Source organism: Urocitellus parryii, chromosome 16 (assembly GCF_045843805.1).
Source record: "Urocitellus parryii isolate mUroPar1 chromosome 16, mUroPar1.hap1, whole genome shotgun sequence".
Taxonomy (NCBI): domain Eukaryota; kingdom Metazoa; phylum Chordata; class Mammalia; order Rodentia; family Sciuridae; genus Urocitellus; species Urocitellus parryii.
The window spans coordinates 14,541,102-14,556,534 of record NC_135546.1 but is presented as its reverse complement, the minus strand read 5'-3'; the positions used below and the strand labels follow the sequence as shown (position 1 = coordinate 14,556,534).

Sequence of the window (15,433 nt, the reverse complement as noted above, 5' to 3'; positions counted from 1 at the left end):
AGGCTCCACCTCTTAAAAGTACCCCAATAGCACTGTGGGATAGGGACCAAGCCTTTATCGCTTGAGCCTTTGGGGGACACTGGCAAACCATAGCAGCTTCCCACAGGTTTTCTTGTCCTCCCAGTCCAGATGCACTTGCCAATCTAGGGTCACTTCTTATAAGCAATGTCACCTAGTATGCAACTGGCATTCCACCTTTCTCAGATTTCCACAGGAAAGACGGAAGACAGCTCCCCAAGGTCTTTGCCCCCTGCCCCTTAGAAAAAGGGCTTTGCTGACCCTTCCCTCACTGACCAGGCAGCAGTGCGGGCTGTACCCTGCCCCTTGCTTCCAGCCGTGCCTCCCTCCTCTGCTGCTCCCAGCCCAGCCCCTGCCCTCTCGGCTTGGCAGGCGAGAAGATGTTCCAGATCGACAGTGGGAGGAACGCCCCCCTGCACTCACCACCCTCAGAGCACTACACCATCATCTTCAACACCTTCGTCATGATGCAGCTCTTCAATGAGATCAACGCCCGCAAGATCCATGGCGAGCGCAACGTCTTCGATGGCATCTTCCGGAACCCCATCTTCTGCACCATCGTGCTGGGCACCTTCGCCATCCAGGTAACCAGGCCCCTGCCCTCACCTGGGCTGGGCTGGGCAGTGAGCACCCCAGCCCTCTGTGCCGGCCGCTGAGGGCCTGTCCCCCTGTGTCTCTGCTCCCTTTGACCTCCAGATAGTGATCGTGCAGTTTGGAGGGAAGCCCTTCAGCTGCTCGCCGCTGCAGCTGGACCAGTGGATGTGGTGCATATTCATCGGGTTGGGAGAGCTCGTCTGGGGCCAGGTGGGTTCCTGGGGGTTGCAGGAGGTGTCTCTCTGCAGGGGAAGGGAAGAGCACTGGACAGGGAATCCAGGAGCCCCCAGGAATGGGTCCTGGCTCCGCCATAGACTCACTGCCACCCCAGGCAAGGCCCTCACCATCTCTGGACATCTGAGCAGTGGGGGCCTGGCCAGGTCCCAAATGCTAGATATCTGCATGCCACCACTCTGAATTTCGCCTTTTATCTATTTACCATTGCTCCTGTTATTAATATTTTTTAATCACTTCGGGATTTTTTTTAACAAATTTACTTCGAAAGGCAACATAATATTACTAACATAACTAGAAAATCAGTCACTTGCTATAAATAGAAGCTAACAAAAAGTTTAATGTCATGAGCACAATGTTATTAAGTGCTAGCTAGACACTGTGGCCTGCCAAGGCTCAGGGCCTGAAGCCAGTGTGTTGAAAGGGGACATTAGTCAGTGGTGTCCTGACTCAGAGGTACAAATCCTGCCATGTTGCAGTGTGACGCAGTACTGTGCCTGGGGTCACAAGAGATCTTCCCTGGCTTTGGGAATACTCTCTGGTGGCCCCTCTAGCTCTGATCCCAGGACATTCTTCAGCCAGTTCCTTCCCCTGTGTTTGCCGAGTTCTACGCACACATGAGCATTTTTGAGTGTACCCACATGTACACACACACACACACACACACATATGCCATCACAATTCTGCTTGCTCATGACTCAGGTGCTGGGTAGGTGTCCAGAGCCCATTCTGGGCCCAAGGAGCTTGATTTCCAAGGTGCTCAGACACCCAGGCAGTGGGGACCCCATGGGCCTGAGACATAATTTTCTCCTTCATGGCTGTCCCCAAGCTAGAGTAAGAAGCCACAGTGACAAAAATTAACTAGAAGATACAGAAGAAAGTTATCAGCAGTACTGGAACTGGAGGTGGAACTCCAGTGGGTCTCCATCACTGAACTACATTCCCAGCACCTTTTATTTTTAATTTTGAGACAGGGTCTAAATTTCCCAGGCTGACCTTGAACTTGTGACCCTCCTGCCTCAACCTCCCAAGTTGCTGGGATTACAGGTTTCATTTTGAAATGACCACCATACCCAGGAGTTTCATCTTTAAAATTTGGAGCTTCTTTGGAAAATTGATAGACTCAATTTGATCTAGGAACCCCCTTCTCTGGGCACTTCTTGGGACCATCTCTATCACACTGAAGCCCATACTCTAAGCTCTCAGCATCTGGGGGAGCAGATACTGAAGGACTAAGGTCAATATCAGTGGACAGTGTTGTCCCTAAACTCCCAGGGAACCCTTAGGCTGAGTATGTATCCTCATGGATTTAAGGGCCTCGGACCCATGGACAAGCCATTTGGGAAGCCTTCAGATGGAGAAGAAGGCACATCCCTTCCCATATTGCCTTCCCCGTCCAAGATTGGCTAGCCCCAGGCCACCCGGACCTATGCCCTTTTTCCCCCAGTTTGGGGATCCCATGACCCAGTGACCTCAGGGGGAAATGAACCCGGGAGACCTGAGGGCCAGCCATAGGCGAAGGTCTACACAGCAACTTACACGCCCGGCTGCATCCTCGCTGATGGGGAAACCAAAGCTCAGAGAGGGTACATGACCTGCCCAGGGCTGCACAACCAGCACAGTCTGATGTCTTCCAAGTCACATCTGGGCAACTTCTAAAGGCCCAGAGGTCCCACTGTGCCCCTGAGTCTAGACGAGTGAGTGAAAAAGCAAGTTAACAAGAACTTGTAAAAGGTTGAGCCAAGGGATGGGAGAGATGGGCTAAGGAGCAAGTGGGTCCTGGGGCTGGACGAGCTGGTAGAGGAGGAGGGAGAGGAAGTGGAGGAGAAGCTGGAAGGACAGGCTGCCCTGAACCCCTGCTGGGTGGTGTCCCTTGCAGGTCATCGCCACCATCCCCACGAGCAGGCTCAAGTTCCTGAAGGAGGCAGGCAGGCTCACGCAGAAGGAGGAGATCCCTGAGGAGGAGCTCAACGAGGACGTGGAGGAGATCGACCACGCGGAGAGGGAGCTGCGCCGCGGCCAGATCCTGTGGTTCCGGGGCCTGAATCGGATTCAGACACAGGTACAGGAAGCTCCAGGGTGGGGCCCAGGCCTTGCTGGCAGGTGGTGGCAGAGGTCAGTGTGTGCCTGCCACTCCCAGAGGTGGCTCTGGCACCGAGGGTGGCCACAGACAGGCCCAGGGGGCTTTCATAGCACCCTGCAAAGAGCATTGTAAGGTCCCAGACCAGCCCTCACTGTGTCACCAGCTACTCGCACACGGCGCTCCTTACACACACTCATGCTGCTACAAGGACAGAGCAGCCTCCTCAGGAGGACTCCATCACACCGTGGCCCCCCCAGGAGACAATGCAGGGGTCGATCCCACCCTGGGTTTCCAGGAGAAGTCCCTTGGGAGGGTGGGAGGGGCAGCTCTGAGGGCTGAGGTGAGTGAGGGGACTGTGGTGGCTGGGGACGGCCACCAGGAGGGGTAGGGCAAGGCTGGGTGGAAGCTACAGGCCAGGGCTGCCTCAGGTTTTCTCAGGGCCCCGGGGTGAGACCTTTATGGACCCACGCCATCCTCTGTCCCCACAAGGGCTCCAGACACTCCCCAGACTCCCACAGGTGGTTAAGGGGGCCCTGGGGAGCAAAGGTGGCTCTCCCCAGGTACACAGACACACCCGTGCCTGCCATGCACACGCATGGGGAGCCACCATGTGGCATGTAAAAACCATGTCCCTCCCCAGGCACAAGCCTCAGAGCCCCCTCCCCCAGTCAGAGGCTGTTCACAGGCATGCTGTCACCATTCTGTGAGGTCGGGGTCAAAAGGGGACCAAGAAACCAAGAGAGAGGCCTCCTGACCTGAGAGACCACCAGGGGCACTCCAGCTGGGGAGGTCGTCCTTGATCCCTCCCTGACCCTCTGGGAAAGCTTGGCAAAGAGCCACCGCTGCACCTCGGTCTCCAGAAGTGGACTAGCAACTTCATTTCTGTCCTGTGCGGCAGGTGGCTCCCCTGGGCCACTTCTCACCCCACAGTGCCAGTCCCAAACCTCATCTCATTTGACCTTTATGGCCTGAGAGGACAGGTGGGTCTGCCTCCCCAGTTCTAGAAGCCACTCAGCCCCTGAGATGGCCCTTCTGCTGAGATGGCATGACCCGGATGGGACAGGGAGTGGGTTTCAGACCCAGAGCCACCTGATGCAGCCTGGGCACCCCCTTCCCTAGCCAGGACCCCAGTGGCCCCACTTCCTGTGGGGGCAGAGCATCCGGTGGCTCCAGCCCTGCGACTGTCATTGCCCTGCAGGTCTCCAGATTGCTGGAGGGACCAAAGAGTGTAGTTTCTAAAGTGGGCATGAGCAGAGCACCTCCATTCCCGCCTCTTCCTGAGCACTAACGTGGGCCTGGTGTTTGCTGTTTGCAGATAAGCCTGCCAGGTAGATGGCTTTGCCCCTTCTTAAGGACAAGAAACAGGACTCAGACAGGGGACTTGCCCAAGGTCACCTAGCTAGTAAGTGACAAAAGCCAGAATTTGGACCAAGGTTTGCCCACCCCAAGGCCCCCACCACAATGCTCTTGGCTCCAGGCCTGGCCCAGGGAGGCTGAGCAGCTACTCTTCCGGCCAAACAGCATGCTCACCCCCAGCCTCCCCCAGCCTCCCCCAGCCACGGTCCCCAGCCCTTAGCACAGGGGAGAGGCTGGAACCCTGTGTCCTCCCGGGGACCCTGGGGCCTACCGATGGGCCCGGAGCCGAGCAGACATCTTTCAGAGCCTTGGAGTGTGTCTGGTATTTTTTGTTTTGATTTAAGTGACGTTGTCGTTGTCGCCGTGGCTGCGGCTGTTCTCGTGACCTTGCGCCTGTCAGTTGTGTAGCTGTCGTGTCCGTTCTTCTCGCAACTTGTCTCGTTCTCTCCTCCGTTGCAGATTGAAGTAGTCAATACATTCAAGAGCGGGGCCTCCTTTCAGGGGGCCCTGCGGAGACAGTCCTCCGTCACCAGCCAGAGCCAGGACGTAGCCAATCTCTCTAGCCCTAGTCGCGTGTCGTTGTCCAATGCTCTTTCCTCTCCGACCAGCCTTCCTCCTGCTGCAGCTGGGCGTGAGTGTGACTCCTTACCGCCTCTGCTGGCGCCACCAACGCCAACCCCCGGGGCGGGCAGGGGCAGGGGTGCCAGAGGACGTGGGGGGCAGCTGGTCACGTCAGGCCCAGGGGGCTAAGGGGTCTCTACCACTGAAGAGGGTCCCAGTTGGTCAGGAGGTCATAGCCAGTCACTCAGGAGGCCAGGGTCAGCTGGGTCCAGGGGTTACAACCAACCAGTCGGTGTCGTTAGGGTCACAGCAGTCCAAAGGTCTGAGTCAGAGGATCACCAGCGGTCAGGAGGGTTTGGGTTTCAGTGATCTAATGGTCTCAGTCCACCACAGGTCCCAGAGGCCATGACAGGCAGTCACAGAGCTGGCCAGAGTGTCATCTAGTTTAGTTGTCCTTTGTCAGCAAAAGCCTAGCCCGTGAGGACCAGGGTCAGAGTTGGCCTACAGGTCACAATCTTGCAGTCAAAGTCAAGCAATGGGTACTGTGGGTCAGGGTAAAAGCCCCTCAGGGGTCACAGTGGGACCCCACCAAGAGGAGGTCATGTCATCTCGGGTTTCCCAGATGATCAGATGATACCTAACAGTGTGGGAAGTCATGACCAAGAGGGACAGACAAGCCAAGAGGTCACTGTAGGCCACAGGTCACCATCAGTCAGGGGTCCCAAATTTCTGAAATCTCCCTTCTAGAATGTCCCTCCCCTTGCCCATCTGATGGCATCAGGGGACTTAGAAACACTGTTCCCTACTAGAAGTTGGGACACACTAAATTTCTGACCCCTTCCTGGAAAAGACAAGGCTCCTGCCCATGGGCATGGGGCATGTCTCACATCTCTTCTGGGTGCCAGCAGGCTCGGAGCATTCAGGTCTAACCTTTGGCATCTTGTCCTTCTTTATCTGAGGGTCTGAGGGATAGCCTGGGACTGTGACCCCCTCCTTCATCTCTCTCCTCCGCTCCTCATGCTGCCTCTTCTGACCCGAGTCCCTCATCTCTCATCTCTGGATTTCCTGGCTTCTCCGTGACTTTAGGCCCCAGAAGGAGTCAGTCTGTATTTCCCAGATGCTCCCTGGTTTTGTCTCCAGTAGACCCCCCCACACTCAAGGGAGTCCCTGGGTCCGGTGTTCCCATCAGACAGAGGGAAACAGACTCCGGGCCTTACCTCTTGATGCTTCATGAAGCGCCCCTACCTGCACCCAAAACCACAGCAGCCGCAACACTCCGCCCTCCCCAGCAGGAAGGACTTGGGTGTGGTGTGGGAGCTATTCCATATGACCACAAAGAACCTGATCCTGTCCATGGCCTGCACTCATCTCCTGCCCAGTTCACAAGACTGCAGGAAGGATGCAGAAAATGTTCATTCATTAGCACAAAAACACAGAGATGGGGTGACCAGATGCGCCAGGGGATGTGGACACGTATGTAAGCAGATGGTGTCTGAGTCACGTTCCCATAAGGTGCCGTCCCTAGGAGATCACGGCCAGGCTCCCTCTGGGCAGGAAACACTTTGGTCCCACCCTCTCTGGCCTTCAGACCAAAGCCCTCACCTCAGTGGGTGACCTTCACCCAGATGACTGTTCTACTCCTTCCTGTCCCTGTAGTAGCTTAACTTTGGCCTTGCGCAGCACCCCACCTGTCTAGAAGTGCAGTCACCAAGTGTTCTGGCACGGAGATGCCCCTGTTGGTGACTCCAGAGTTGCTCTGGGTGACCCTGATTGCCAGGACTGTGGCTCCTGGGTACAAGCTCAGTTCTTTTTTCCATTCCCTTTAACCACTGAGCCACATCCTCAGCCCTGCTTTTTATATTTTTTATTTTTGAGACAGGGCCTTGCTAAGTTGCTAAGGCTGGCCTTGAACTTGTGATCCTCCTGCCTGAGCCTCCCTGGCCACTGAGATCCCAGGGATGTGCCACTTTGCCTGGCCTCTTTCAGCCTCTTTCTTGAAGCACAGTGCTTTGCACCAGCCAGGACAGAACTCACCCAACACTCCTGGGCACCCACACAGCCTTGGCAGACCTTCCCTGGGTTTAGTCCCTCAGCTTAGCCCTCATGATCAAGAAGAAAGCTCAGTCCTCTCACACCTCCACGCCTCCTTCTCACTCTTCTTTTGTGTCATTTGTAAAACCATTGAAGGAGGCCAGTAATGGGACAGCACTGTTCCTTCAGAGAAATGCACATTATTCCCACTTTTAAACTCCCTCCAGCCCAGATCAGCCCCCCTTATCCCAACTGACCTCAACTTTGGAAAAAGCCTCTGAATGGAGCTTAGGCAGAGGCTGTCCCAAAGCTGACCTACTGGTCCTCACCCCTGACCCCTCATTCTCCCAGAAGCCCCAGTGGGGTTGGTCACACCAACTCCCTCACCCAAGCCCATCGCCAGGAACCTAGCGTTCCTACCCTCTTGTTTTAGAGTCCAGCCGATAACTGGGTCCCAGAAGGGCATAGGATCCCAAAAAGAACCTCACCATCTTCTTGCCCAAGGGCACTGGCTCCAAGAGGGATCCCAACGTCTATAGTCTCAACATATACATTTGGTCATGAGGGTCACTGTGCAAACACTAAGTAAACATCCCTCGTCCTTTGCTTGAATAGTTTCCATAACAATGTCACCTCCTCTGGTCTCCAAGGACTCTGAGGACCCTCTAGATATGAGGCAAGGTCCCTTGAGAAGCCAAAATGTTTCCTGCCCACAGGGAGGTTTGCATCAAGTGTCCAGGGCACAGCAGCAGAGCCCCATTGGGTGGATAGACAGGGGCTGCCCCCTTAAAGCAGGATCTACACGTTGGGGGCTCTTCAGCAAAGATGGCCATGGGCCTGCTGAGGCACAGAGAGCTGCAGTCTGTGTGCCCCTAGAGAAGTCAAACCACTGTCCCTAGGCCAACAAGAGTTGATCACCAGCCTGGACAACTTTAGCAAGATCCTGTCACAAAATGACTAGGAAGAAAGGACAGTCTACCAGCATGTTAATGGAACAGAGGAAGACACTGACAGACACCCACAGCAAAGGAGTGGCAGGAAGTCTGTCCCCTCACCGTCCCATCACTTCCCAGACAGGTCCACAGACCTGGAGGCACGGAGGCTGAACTTTCATTCCACAGCGGGCGCCCACACCCACAGATTCACCAGGAAAAGTCCCCCAGCCTGGCAGGGAACGAGACGCAGCATGACTTCCCACTCGTGACCAGAACCCCATTCAAACGCCAGGCTGCACGGTGGCCTCTTCTTCCCCTTCTCCCCCTCAAATCCTAACTCATCTCAAGCCATCTTTGTCCCGAGCAAGTCTGTAGCAGGTTCTGTGTTCATCAGTGAATTCCTGCTCCTTCAGACCCACTTGTGAGCCAGGCCTGGGCCACATTTTGGACACCATGCCTCCCTAGACAGACAGGGGACCACCTGTCCTGGTTTTGAGGACTGCTAGGGCAAGGATGGTACAGTGAGGAAGAGAAATCAAGACAAGGAGGAGGACAGAAAGCTGGACCTCTCTTTAGCATTTTGGTAACTCATTTAGAGCGACTTGGGTTGGTGAGAAAATGGCTTGCTTCTGGGTTGGGGGGGCCCCAGACCTCTCCACTGTCTGAATATGCCGTGTGTTTGTTTCCCTAGAGGGCTAGAGAACCCTGGACACAGAGTTCAGCAAGAGAGAGTGAAATTAAAACAGGTTGTGAGTCTTTAACCTTGAGCCTGAAATGAATGTGAATCAATCCCAGACTCTTGGCTTCCTTGAAGCCGGGTAAACATTCGAGTATGTGGAACCCCGGAACCGTCTCAGAGCGGGGCCTGTGCATCCCCCAGAGCCCTCCTGTAGCGCCAGGTGCCCTGTGCTGACCAAGCCACACCAGCTGAATCCCGCCCACTGGGCCCTTCCTCTTTCCTGGTCCCTGTACCCAAACTTGGCTTCTGCCCCCAAGTCCCATCTCCACGGCAGGCAGGGAGGGGAGATGGAAGAGCATTTTTTTTTCTTCCCATATATATTTTTTTCCATTTCAGCCACAGAGAGAACCGAAGTGGAGACTTGAGATGGCCGTGGCGGGGTGTCCCGAAAAGTCTTGTCCCCACAGTCTTGTCCAGAGCAGTTCATTATTTCTGTTGTCTCCATGCCAGGGGGAGGGTGGAAGGGCCTCATCTCATTGTGTGTCATCCCCTCTGCGTTGTCAGTCACATGACAGGGGCCTGCCACTGTCCCCTTCCCCCACACATGTACCAAGTGCTCCAGCCGGCATCTCATTGCACATCAGCCTCAGAAAGCACATGCACTAGGGCAGTGCCAGTGACACTGATCACTCCCATTTCACAGATGAGAAAACTGAGGACTTTTTGTTTTGTTCTGCCATTTTCTCTCAGTCAATGGTGTGATGGCCCAAATATCCAGAGATCCGAGTATTTATCATCTCTACAGAGCCACCAATACGGAAGTCAGGGCAGCCAAGAGGGCCATCACAAAGTGCCAGCACTAATGCGGTGTCTGGCCAACTCTTGCTTGGCATCTGTTGCCTCTGATTTAAAGCATGATTCCAGCAAGTGCTGGACTCTGGAGGGACTCTGGAGAGACAGAGATGCTCCTTAGAAAACATGCGGAAGTCAGCACTGATAACTGATGGCCCACAGCAGAGGGGAACTCCGGGGGGAGGACAGAGCCAAACGGGGTGACCTGGCACCAGACCAAGAAGGACGACAGCAGAACCCAAGTTAACTCTCCCTGTGTTCGTCCTCAGAAGGCAGAGCGCACATGAGAGCTATAGAAGCCCTCCCCCTGAAACAGGGAAATACGCCTCAGTTAGGACACGTAGAATCACCAACCAGAGGCACCCAGAAAATTCACCCCCAGGGAACAGGCTGCCACACCATGCCATCAGAGGAGCCAGCCCTCGGTCAGCCGGGAGCTCAGTCTGGGACTTCTAGGGCCTCCCCACAACCATCTCCACGGTCCTCTGCTTCCCTGCAGGCTGGAGGTGTCACCAAGGCCCTGCCTCTCGGCCCCACCCCCCCATACACACTCCATACCCAGCCACCGTGTTTCCTCCACCTCTCACTCTGCTCTGAGTTGGGGCTGGGAAGAGAGCACAAGGCACCTTTGTCCCAAGGCCCATCAGTCCCCTGAGGTGACAGGCATGTTCCCTCTCCCAAGAGCCCAGAGAGGGGACATCTCTCTCCCAGGTGAGGGTCCTGCCCCTCTGCACCCTGTAAGGCAGGACAGAGCATGACCAGAGAGACAGTGTGGGTCCCCCACAGCCAAGGCACAAAAGGCAGCAGAGCCAGAGCCCACACTTGGGTCTCTTCCTACTTCCAAGTCCCCGTCCACTGTCCTTGAAGACCCAATGAGCAGCCTCCTTCCAATCTTTAGAGGAGGCTGAGCCTCGTTGTGTGGCTCACCACTGACAAGAAACACAGTACACGCCCCCTGGAACTGCCCGGGGAGGCTGGGCATGGCCATCTGCTTCTGGCCTCATTTTTTGGTTTTGTGTTTTCAAAGCACAAATAAAGAAATGAACAAAACACCCCAGGAAACCAGAGAACCCCCCACCACCACCAAAGCAAGCTCCACTGACTGGCCAGGGCTGTGAGTCTATACTCGAGTGTTTACCTCCCAAATGCATGAAGGAAAGAAACGCTGGGTACAAACGATCTTGTTCACATTGTCCAGGCTTCCAAGTGTAGCCGTGTGTCCGTCTGTGTGTGCTGTGTGGTTTCCTGATCCTGCTGTGGCATGCTCCCTGCCCCTGAATGTCATCCATCTGCGGCTCCTTCGTGCTTTCTGGCTGCCTCTGCTCTGCGCCTCAGAAAGACCTGAGCTGGCTTCATCCGCTTTGCTGCCTCAGTTTGATGTCCCCGTTCTCTGTTTGGCCTCGTGTGTCCTCTCTCATCCCCGCTCATCCAGCCGTCTCTCCTTCCTGTTCCTTTACTGTGTGACACGTAACCTGTTCCATGTGGTTTGGTTTCTTTACTGTGTGTGGTTTTTTGGGGTTTTTTGGTTTATTTTTAAAATTAATAATATATATTTAAAAAAAGCCTCTCCTCTTTCCCCGTCTCTTCCCCCGCCCCACTCCCTTCTGCATGGTCGAACCTCTGCTGTCAAGTTAACCAGGCTCAGTCTCTCACTAGGTCGGGGTGCCCGTTGGAGTGGACCATGCTTCCGTTCACCACTGTGTCCCAGCATCTCTTTCATGGTGCTTGATGACTCCTCCTATCCTAATACTGTAGTTCTGACCAAAACCAAAGCCATTTTTAAAAACCAGCTCATGGATGCACATCACCTGAGCCCCTCTGCCATTCTTCCCTCCCTGCGATGCGCATAGCACCCAGCGACTGTGGACTCCAGCCGCCTGCTGCCCTCACCCTCCTCCAGCCCCATCCTCTGAGCCCCCCCGGAGCCCCCACAGGCCCCAGGGCTGCTCCTGAGCCCTGTGCTTCCCTTGCAGATCCGCGTCGTGAAGGCGTTCCGTAGCTCTCTCTATGAAGGGTTAGAAAAGCCCGAGTCTCGAACCTCCATCCATAACTTCATGGCTCATCCTGAATTCCGGATCGAAGATTCACAGCCCCACATCCCCCTCATTGACGACACCGACCTGGAAGAAGATGCCGCGCTCAAGCAGAACTCCAGCCCGCCGTCATCGCTCAACAAGAACAACAGCGCCATCGACAGCGGGATCAACCTGACGACCGACACGAGCAAATCAGCTACCTCTTCAAGTCCAGGGAGCCCCATTCACAGCCTGGAGACGTCGCTTTAGCTGAGGACCCTGTTGCCCACCCGCCGGCCCGCCCTAAGGGACCCGCTGCCACCGCTCCCGGGCACCCACCCCTCCAGGCACCCGACTCACCCACGCAGCAAGGAGCAACCCCAGGAAACCAAATACTGGAGAGAAAACCCGACGTTTCCACCCACAGACCTTTCTCTGGCTGCGATGCTGTTTGAACAATTTTTCACTTCGAGGCAAGGGCCGGGTTCCGGGGGGCCTCTGGGAGGAGTGAGCAGTTATCCCAAAGGGAGCCTTTCTTGGCTCCCACTCAAGACATGAACCAGCCATGCACCCACCCGGCCACCACGTCCCCCCCGCATGAATGTACTGGACACTTTCCATCCTCCCCTTGTTTGGTTTTGGGGGGGTTGGAGAGGGGGAGGGGTTTTTTGTTTGTTTGTTTTCTTAGGCGGGAACTGCAAACAGGACTCTTTTCTGAGACTATTTATCCGATCCACTGGTCTGTGAGTTTTTGAAATGCTTGCGCAGCATGGTCTCAGTTGTATAGATTAATTTAATAACTTTTTGAAATCGCAGAGCTTAACTCGCCTAGTAGATTTGCACCAATGGAACCGAAGAACATCATAGACACTCACGAGGTTATATCCATTTCTTTGTATCTATATCAACGTATACTTTCCAAGACTGTATACGTCCATATAGATAGGTAGATATATATATATATATATATAAATATATATACATGGATATATAAAGTTTCTTTGCCGGCATGTTGCCTTGTTTCTGCTTAAATTGCTCTATTTTAACTTATTTATGTCCTAAAAGAAGAATGTAATTTGTTTACAAACCTGTAGATAATGTCTTTGGCTATTTGTACGGTTCAAGAACACTGGTGGCTGAGATGCTATAAAAATAGCTCGCTCGGCCCAACAGACACTTCCCCTGGATTGCATCCTCGATGTTTTACAATAGCCATGCTCTGATTTTTGCCTGCTATTTCCGTTCAATGACGTCACTACCGTGGGAGGCTCAGGCAGAAGCCAAATGCTACCGAGGATCCATCCTGAGGTGTTCAGCCACAGGCTCCGTAGACGAAGGGAGAAGAGAGAAGGTTTCCTAGGTTTGTGGCACCAGCAGCTGTCACAACCCAAGGATGTCAAAAGCACTGGCTCAAGACTTTTCTTTCAATGAAACTCGCTTGAGTTTACCAAGAGCATTTCCAAAATAGGTTGTCTTTGGCGCTGTCTGCACAGAGGTTGAGGTAGTGTTGAAATATTATAAATGCTATTGTGTTGATTTTTTTTTTTAGTTAGTAATTTAGAAGTTTATTTCCTTATAAATGGCAGCGTATAAGCTGTTGGCACACTGGATGAAGATCGGTATGGCTTGCTGCTTTTATTTTTATTTTTGAAGAAGAATAGCCTTTTTCTCTGCACTATTTAGATCCGAATGAACCTTATGATGTGTATATTGAGATGTATTCAGTGTGATTTTTAAACCAAATTGTCTTCCTTTAGCCACAATATATACTGTAACCTGTAACAGCAAGTCTTGCTTCCCCAGACAGAAAGCCATTCTGAAACCCTCCCATATCACAGGTCAGAAAAGGTGGCTATTTTCCCCCCAAGACAATAACAGCACTAGTAATCCCACTTAATAAGAGCTTATTTAATTGTCTGTCGGCCTCTTAACTGCTAAGCACTTTGTGGGTCTCAGCTTTTTTCATAAAAGAACTTTTGTATTTAATACAAAGTTTGCTTTGAGACTTTTCAGCATACAATCTTTTTCCATAAACTTGTACAGTGCAAAAGACATTTTGAATACCATGATCGATGATGTCCCATGCTTCAAGGAAAACCAAACACTTCCCGCCTCGCTTGCAAAGTCCATTCCTCACGCTGACCCTTCCCCACAGTCATTTCGTGTCCGCCTGGCCCCTGCCCCTTCTCCAGGCCCAGAGAACTCTTCCACTACCAAGATGAGAGCCACCGGGAAAAGAGCCATAGTCAGCTGGGAGGGCCCGTGTCTGCACAGCTGTGGAAAAACCTGACAGCTTTAGGGTTCAAAGTCAGCCCATCCCACCTGGCAAAATCTTTCTCTAAGGAGGACCTTCCGTGCAAAAGAGCATCGCCTGAGTGTCGCTAAGAAGTCTCTCTGAATGTATCCAGCAGAGGAAACACCACCCTCGGATGTGCTTATTGGATTCTAGTATAAACACCACCAAAGCCAGCCTACTCGCTCCTCCGAGGAAGGAGAGACCGGCACGCAGGAAACATGGGGCAGCCCTGGAACATGGTAGTTTCTCTTGGAGTTTTCCTTTCTCACGTTTTTTCCCATCTTCCCCTTCTTTGTTCAATCACATCTCTGTGACCTCATTCCATGATATCAGGATGGTCGTACTTGCTCACCAGACTCCCCTGTGCTCCTGGAGCCGGGATGCAAGGCAAATGGGAGGGGTGCTCTGAGCAGATCCCAGCTGGGGTGACAGGGATCCACGGAAGCCACCAGGGAGGCCCCACATGGGCGTCTGGTCTCCTCTCGTCAGGAATGATGGACAATCGCACACACAGACCCCTCACTCTCCAACTTGCACACATCCACACACGCACGCACACAGGAAATGGTTGGTTTGTCACAACTCACTGTAGTATACAAAGCTTGCACTCTGCGTCCTATATCTAGCAGCATGGGGTACGTTTGGCAGATCACCCCATTAGGGGGTAAATAATTTATGACCATTCATCTGTTTTTATGAATTTTTTTATCTAGACAATAATTGTAAATAAAGAACTCACCGTCTCTGTTCATTTAATACTATGCAATGGGTATGCTTTCAATTGCCGACTCTTCTGACTCCTACAGTGTGGTTCTGAGATGTGGTTTCAGGAAAAAAAGAAAAGAAAAAGAAACACCAATCAAGCAGAACATAGTAAATATATACTGTGTAAATTATGCTGTTCTAATTTGGACTACACACTCTGTTTCTGTCCTGTCCTGTAGACCCAGGCTCTAGGAGAAGGTAGGAGGGGTAGTTCTGAGATCTAAGCTCCCCAACTCAAAAGAGATGAGGGAAAGACAGAGACGTGTTCAGTGACTCCTGATGCTACAGGTTGACCTACCTTTGGAGGAGGGAAGGGAGGGCTCTTCCTGCAATATGGGGCTTTCTCTAACTCAGGAGCAGCCCCCAATGCTCCAGCAACCCTCACCAGGGCCCTGTGTCTCAACCCCAGCATAGAACTGGCAAGAGCGGGGGCACCCTGCTTCTGAGAGCACATTGCTCTTGAGCCAGGACTCTGAACCTTGTCACTCAAGAGCCCCTCTGCCCAACTGTGTTAAAATGGTGCGTCTATCCCTCCTGACGTCCTATGTAGTCTTGGGCCTATTTCTGCAATTTCTCTTCTATTCCCTCATCTGGATGTCTCCTCTGGCACCAGCCACACTGTTTTGCTTACTGTCACTTTGGAATGTTTTATTCTGTGGCAGGGTGAGTCTCCTTCACCCTACTTGAACAAAATCTCCTAGTTATTCTCTCATCTATTCTTCTGAGGTAATGTTAAAAATCTGCCAAGACCTCCATCTTCTGCCCTCTTCCCAGCCCAGATCCTGGGTCCTGTCACCCTATGTGCCATCCCTCTCCCCACATTGTAATTCCTGCTCCCCAGGGTCACTAAATACAGTGTGTCCTGTCAGAAGGGACAAAAGTGGAATCCTGAATATCGAAGGAAGCCTGATGTCCCTCCTGTCATTTCACCTGTTGCCCAGGCCTAGGAGTTGTGAGGAAGAATCCACTGAGCCCCCACCCAGCCTTAGCTTAGGAACCAAAGTCACTTCATGA

General features: G+C 53.1%; 1 protein-coding gene across 5 annotated transcripts in view; it reads left to right on the top strand.

The window, feature by feature from the left end:
- Window positions 1-14,410, top strand: part of Atp2b2 (ATPase plasma membrane Ca2+ transporting 2) — a 131,047-nt gene extending 116,637 nt beyond the window's left edge. For 4 of the 5 annotated variants that reach the window (XM_077793544.1, XM_077793543.1, XM_026383009.2 and 1 more), the window contains 4 exons: window positions 391-602; window positions 715-822; window positions 2,726-2,908; window positions 11,317-14,410. In XM_077793544.1, the coding sequence (XP_077649670.1) occupies window positions 391-602; window positions 715-822; window positions 2,726-2,908; window positions 11,317-11,628 (815 nt within the window). In that variant the 3' untranslated portion in view covers window positions 11,629-14,410. Of the gene's footprint in view, window positions 1-390; window positions 603-714; window positions 823-2,725; window positions 2,909-4,744; window positions 4,917-8,503; window positions 8,559-11,316 lie in introns of all 5 variants that reach the window. The other variant, XM_026383010.2, reaches the window with a different exon arrangement.
- Window positions 14,411-15,433: the final 1,023 nt, after the last annotated feature.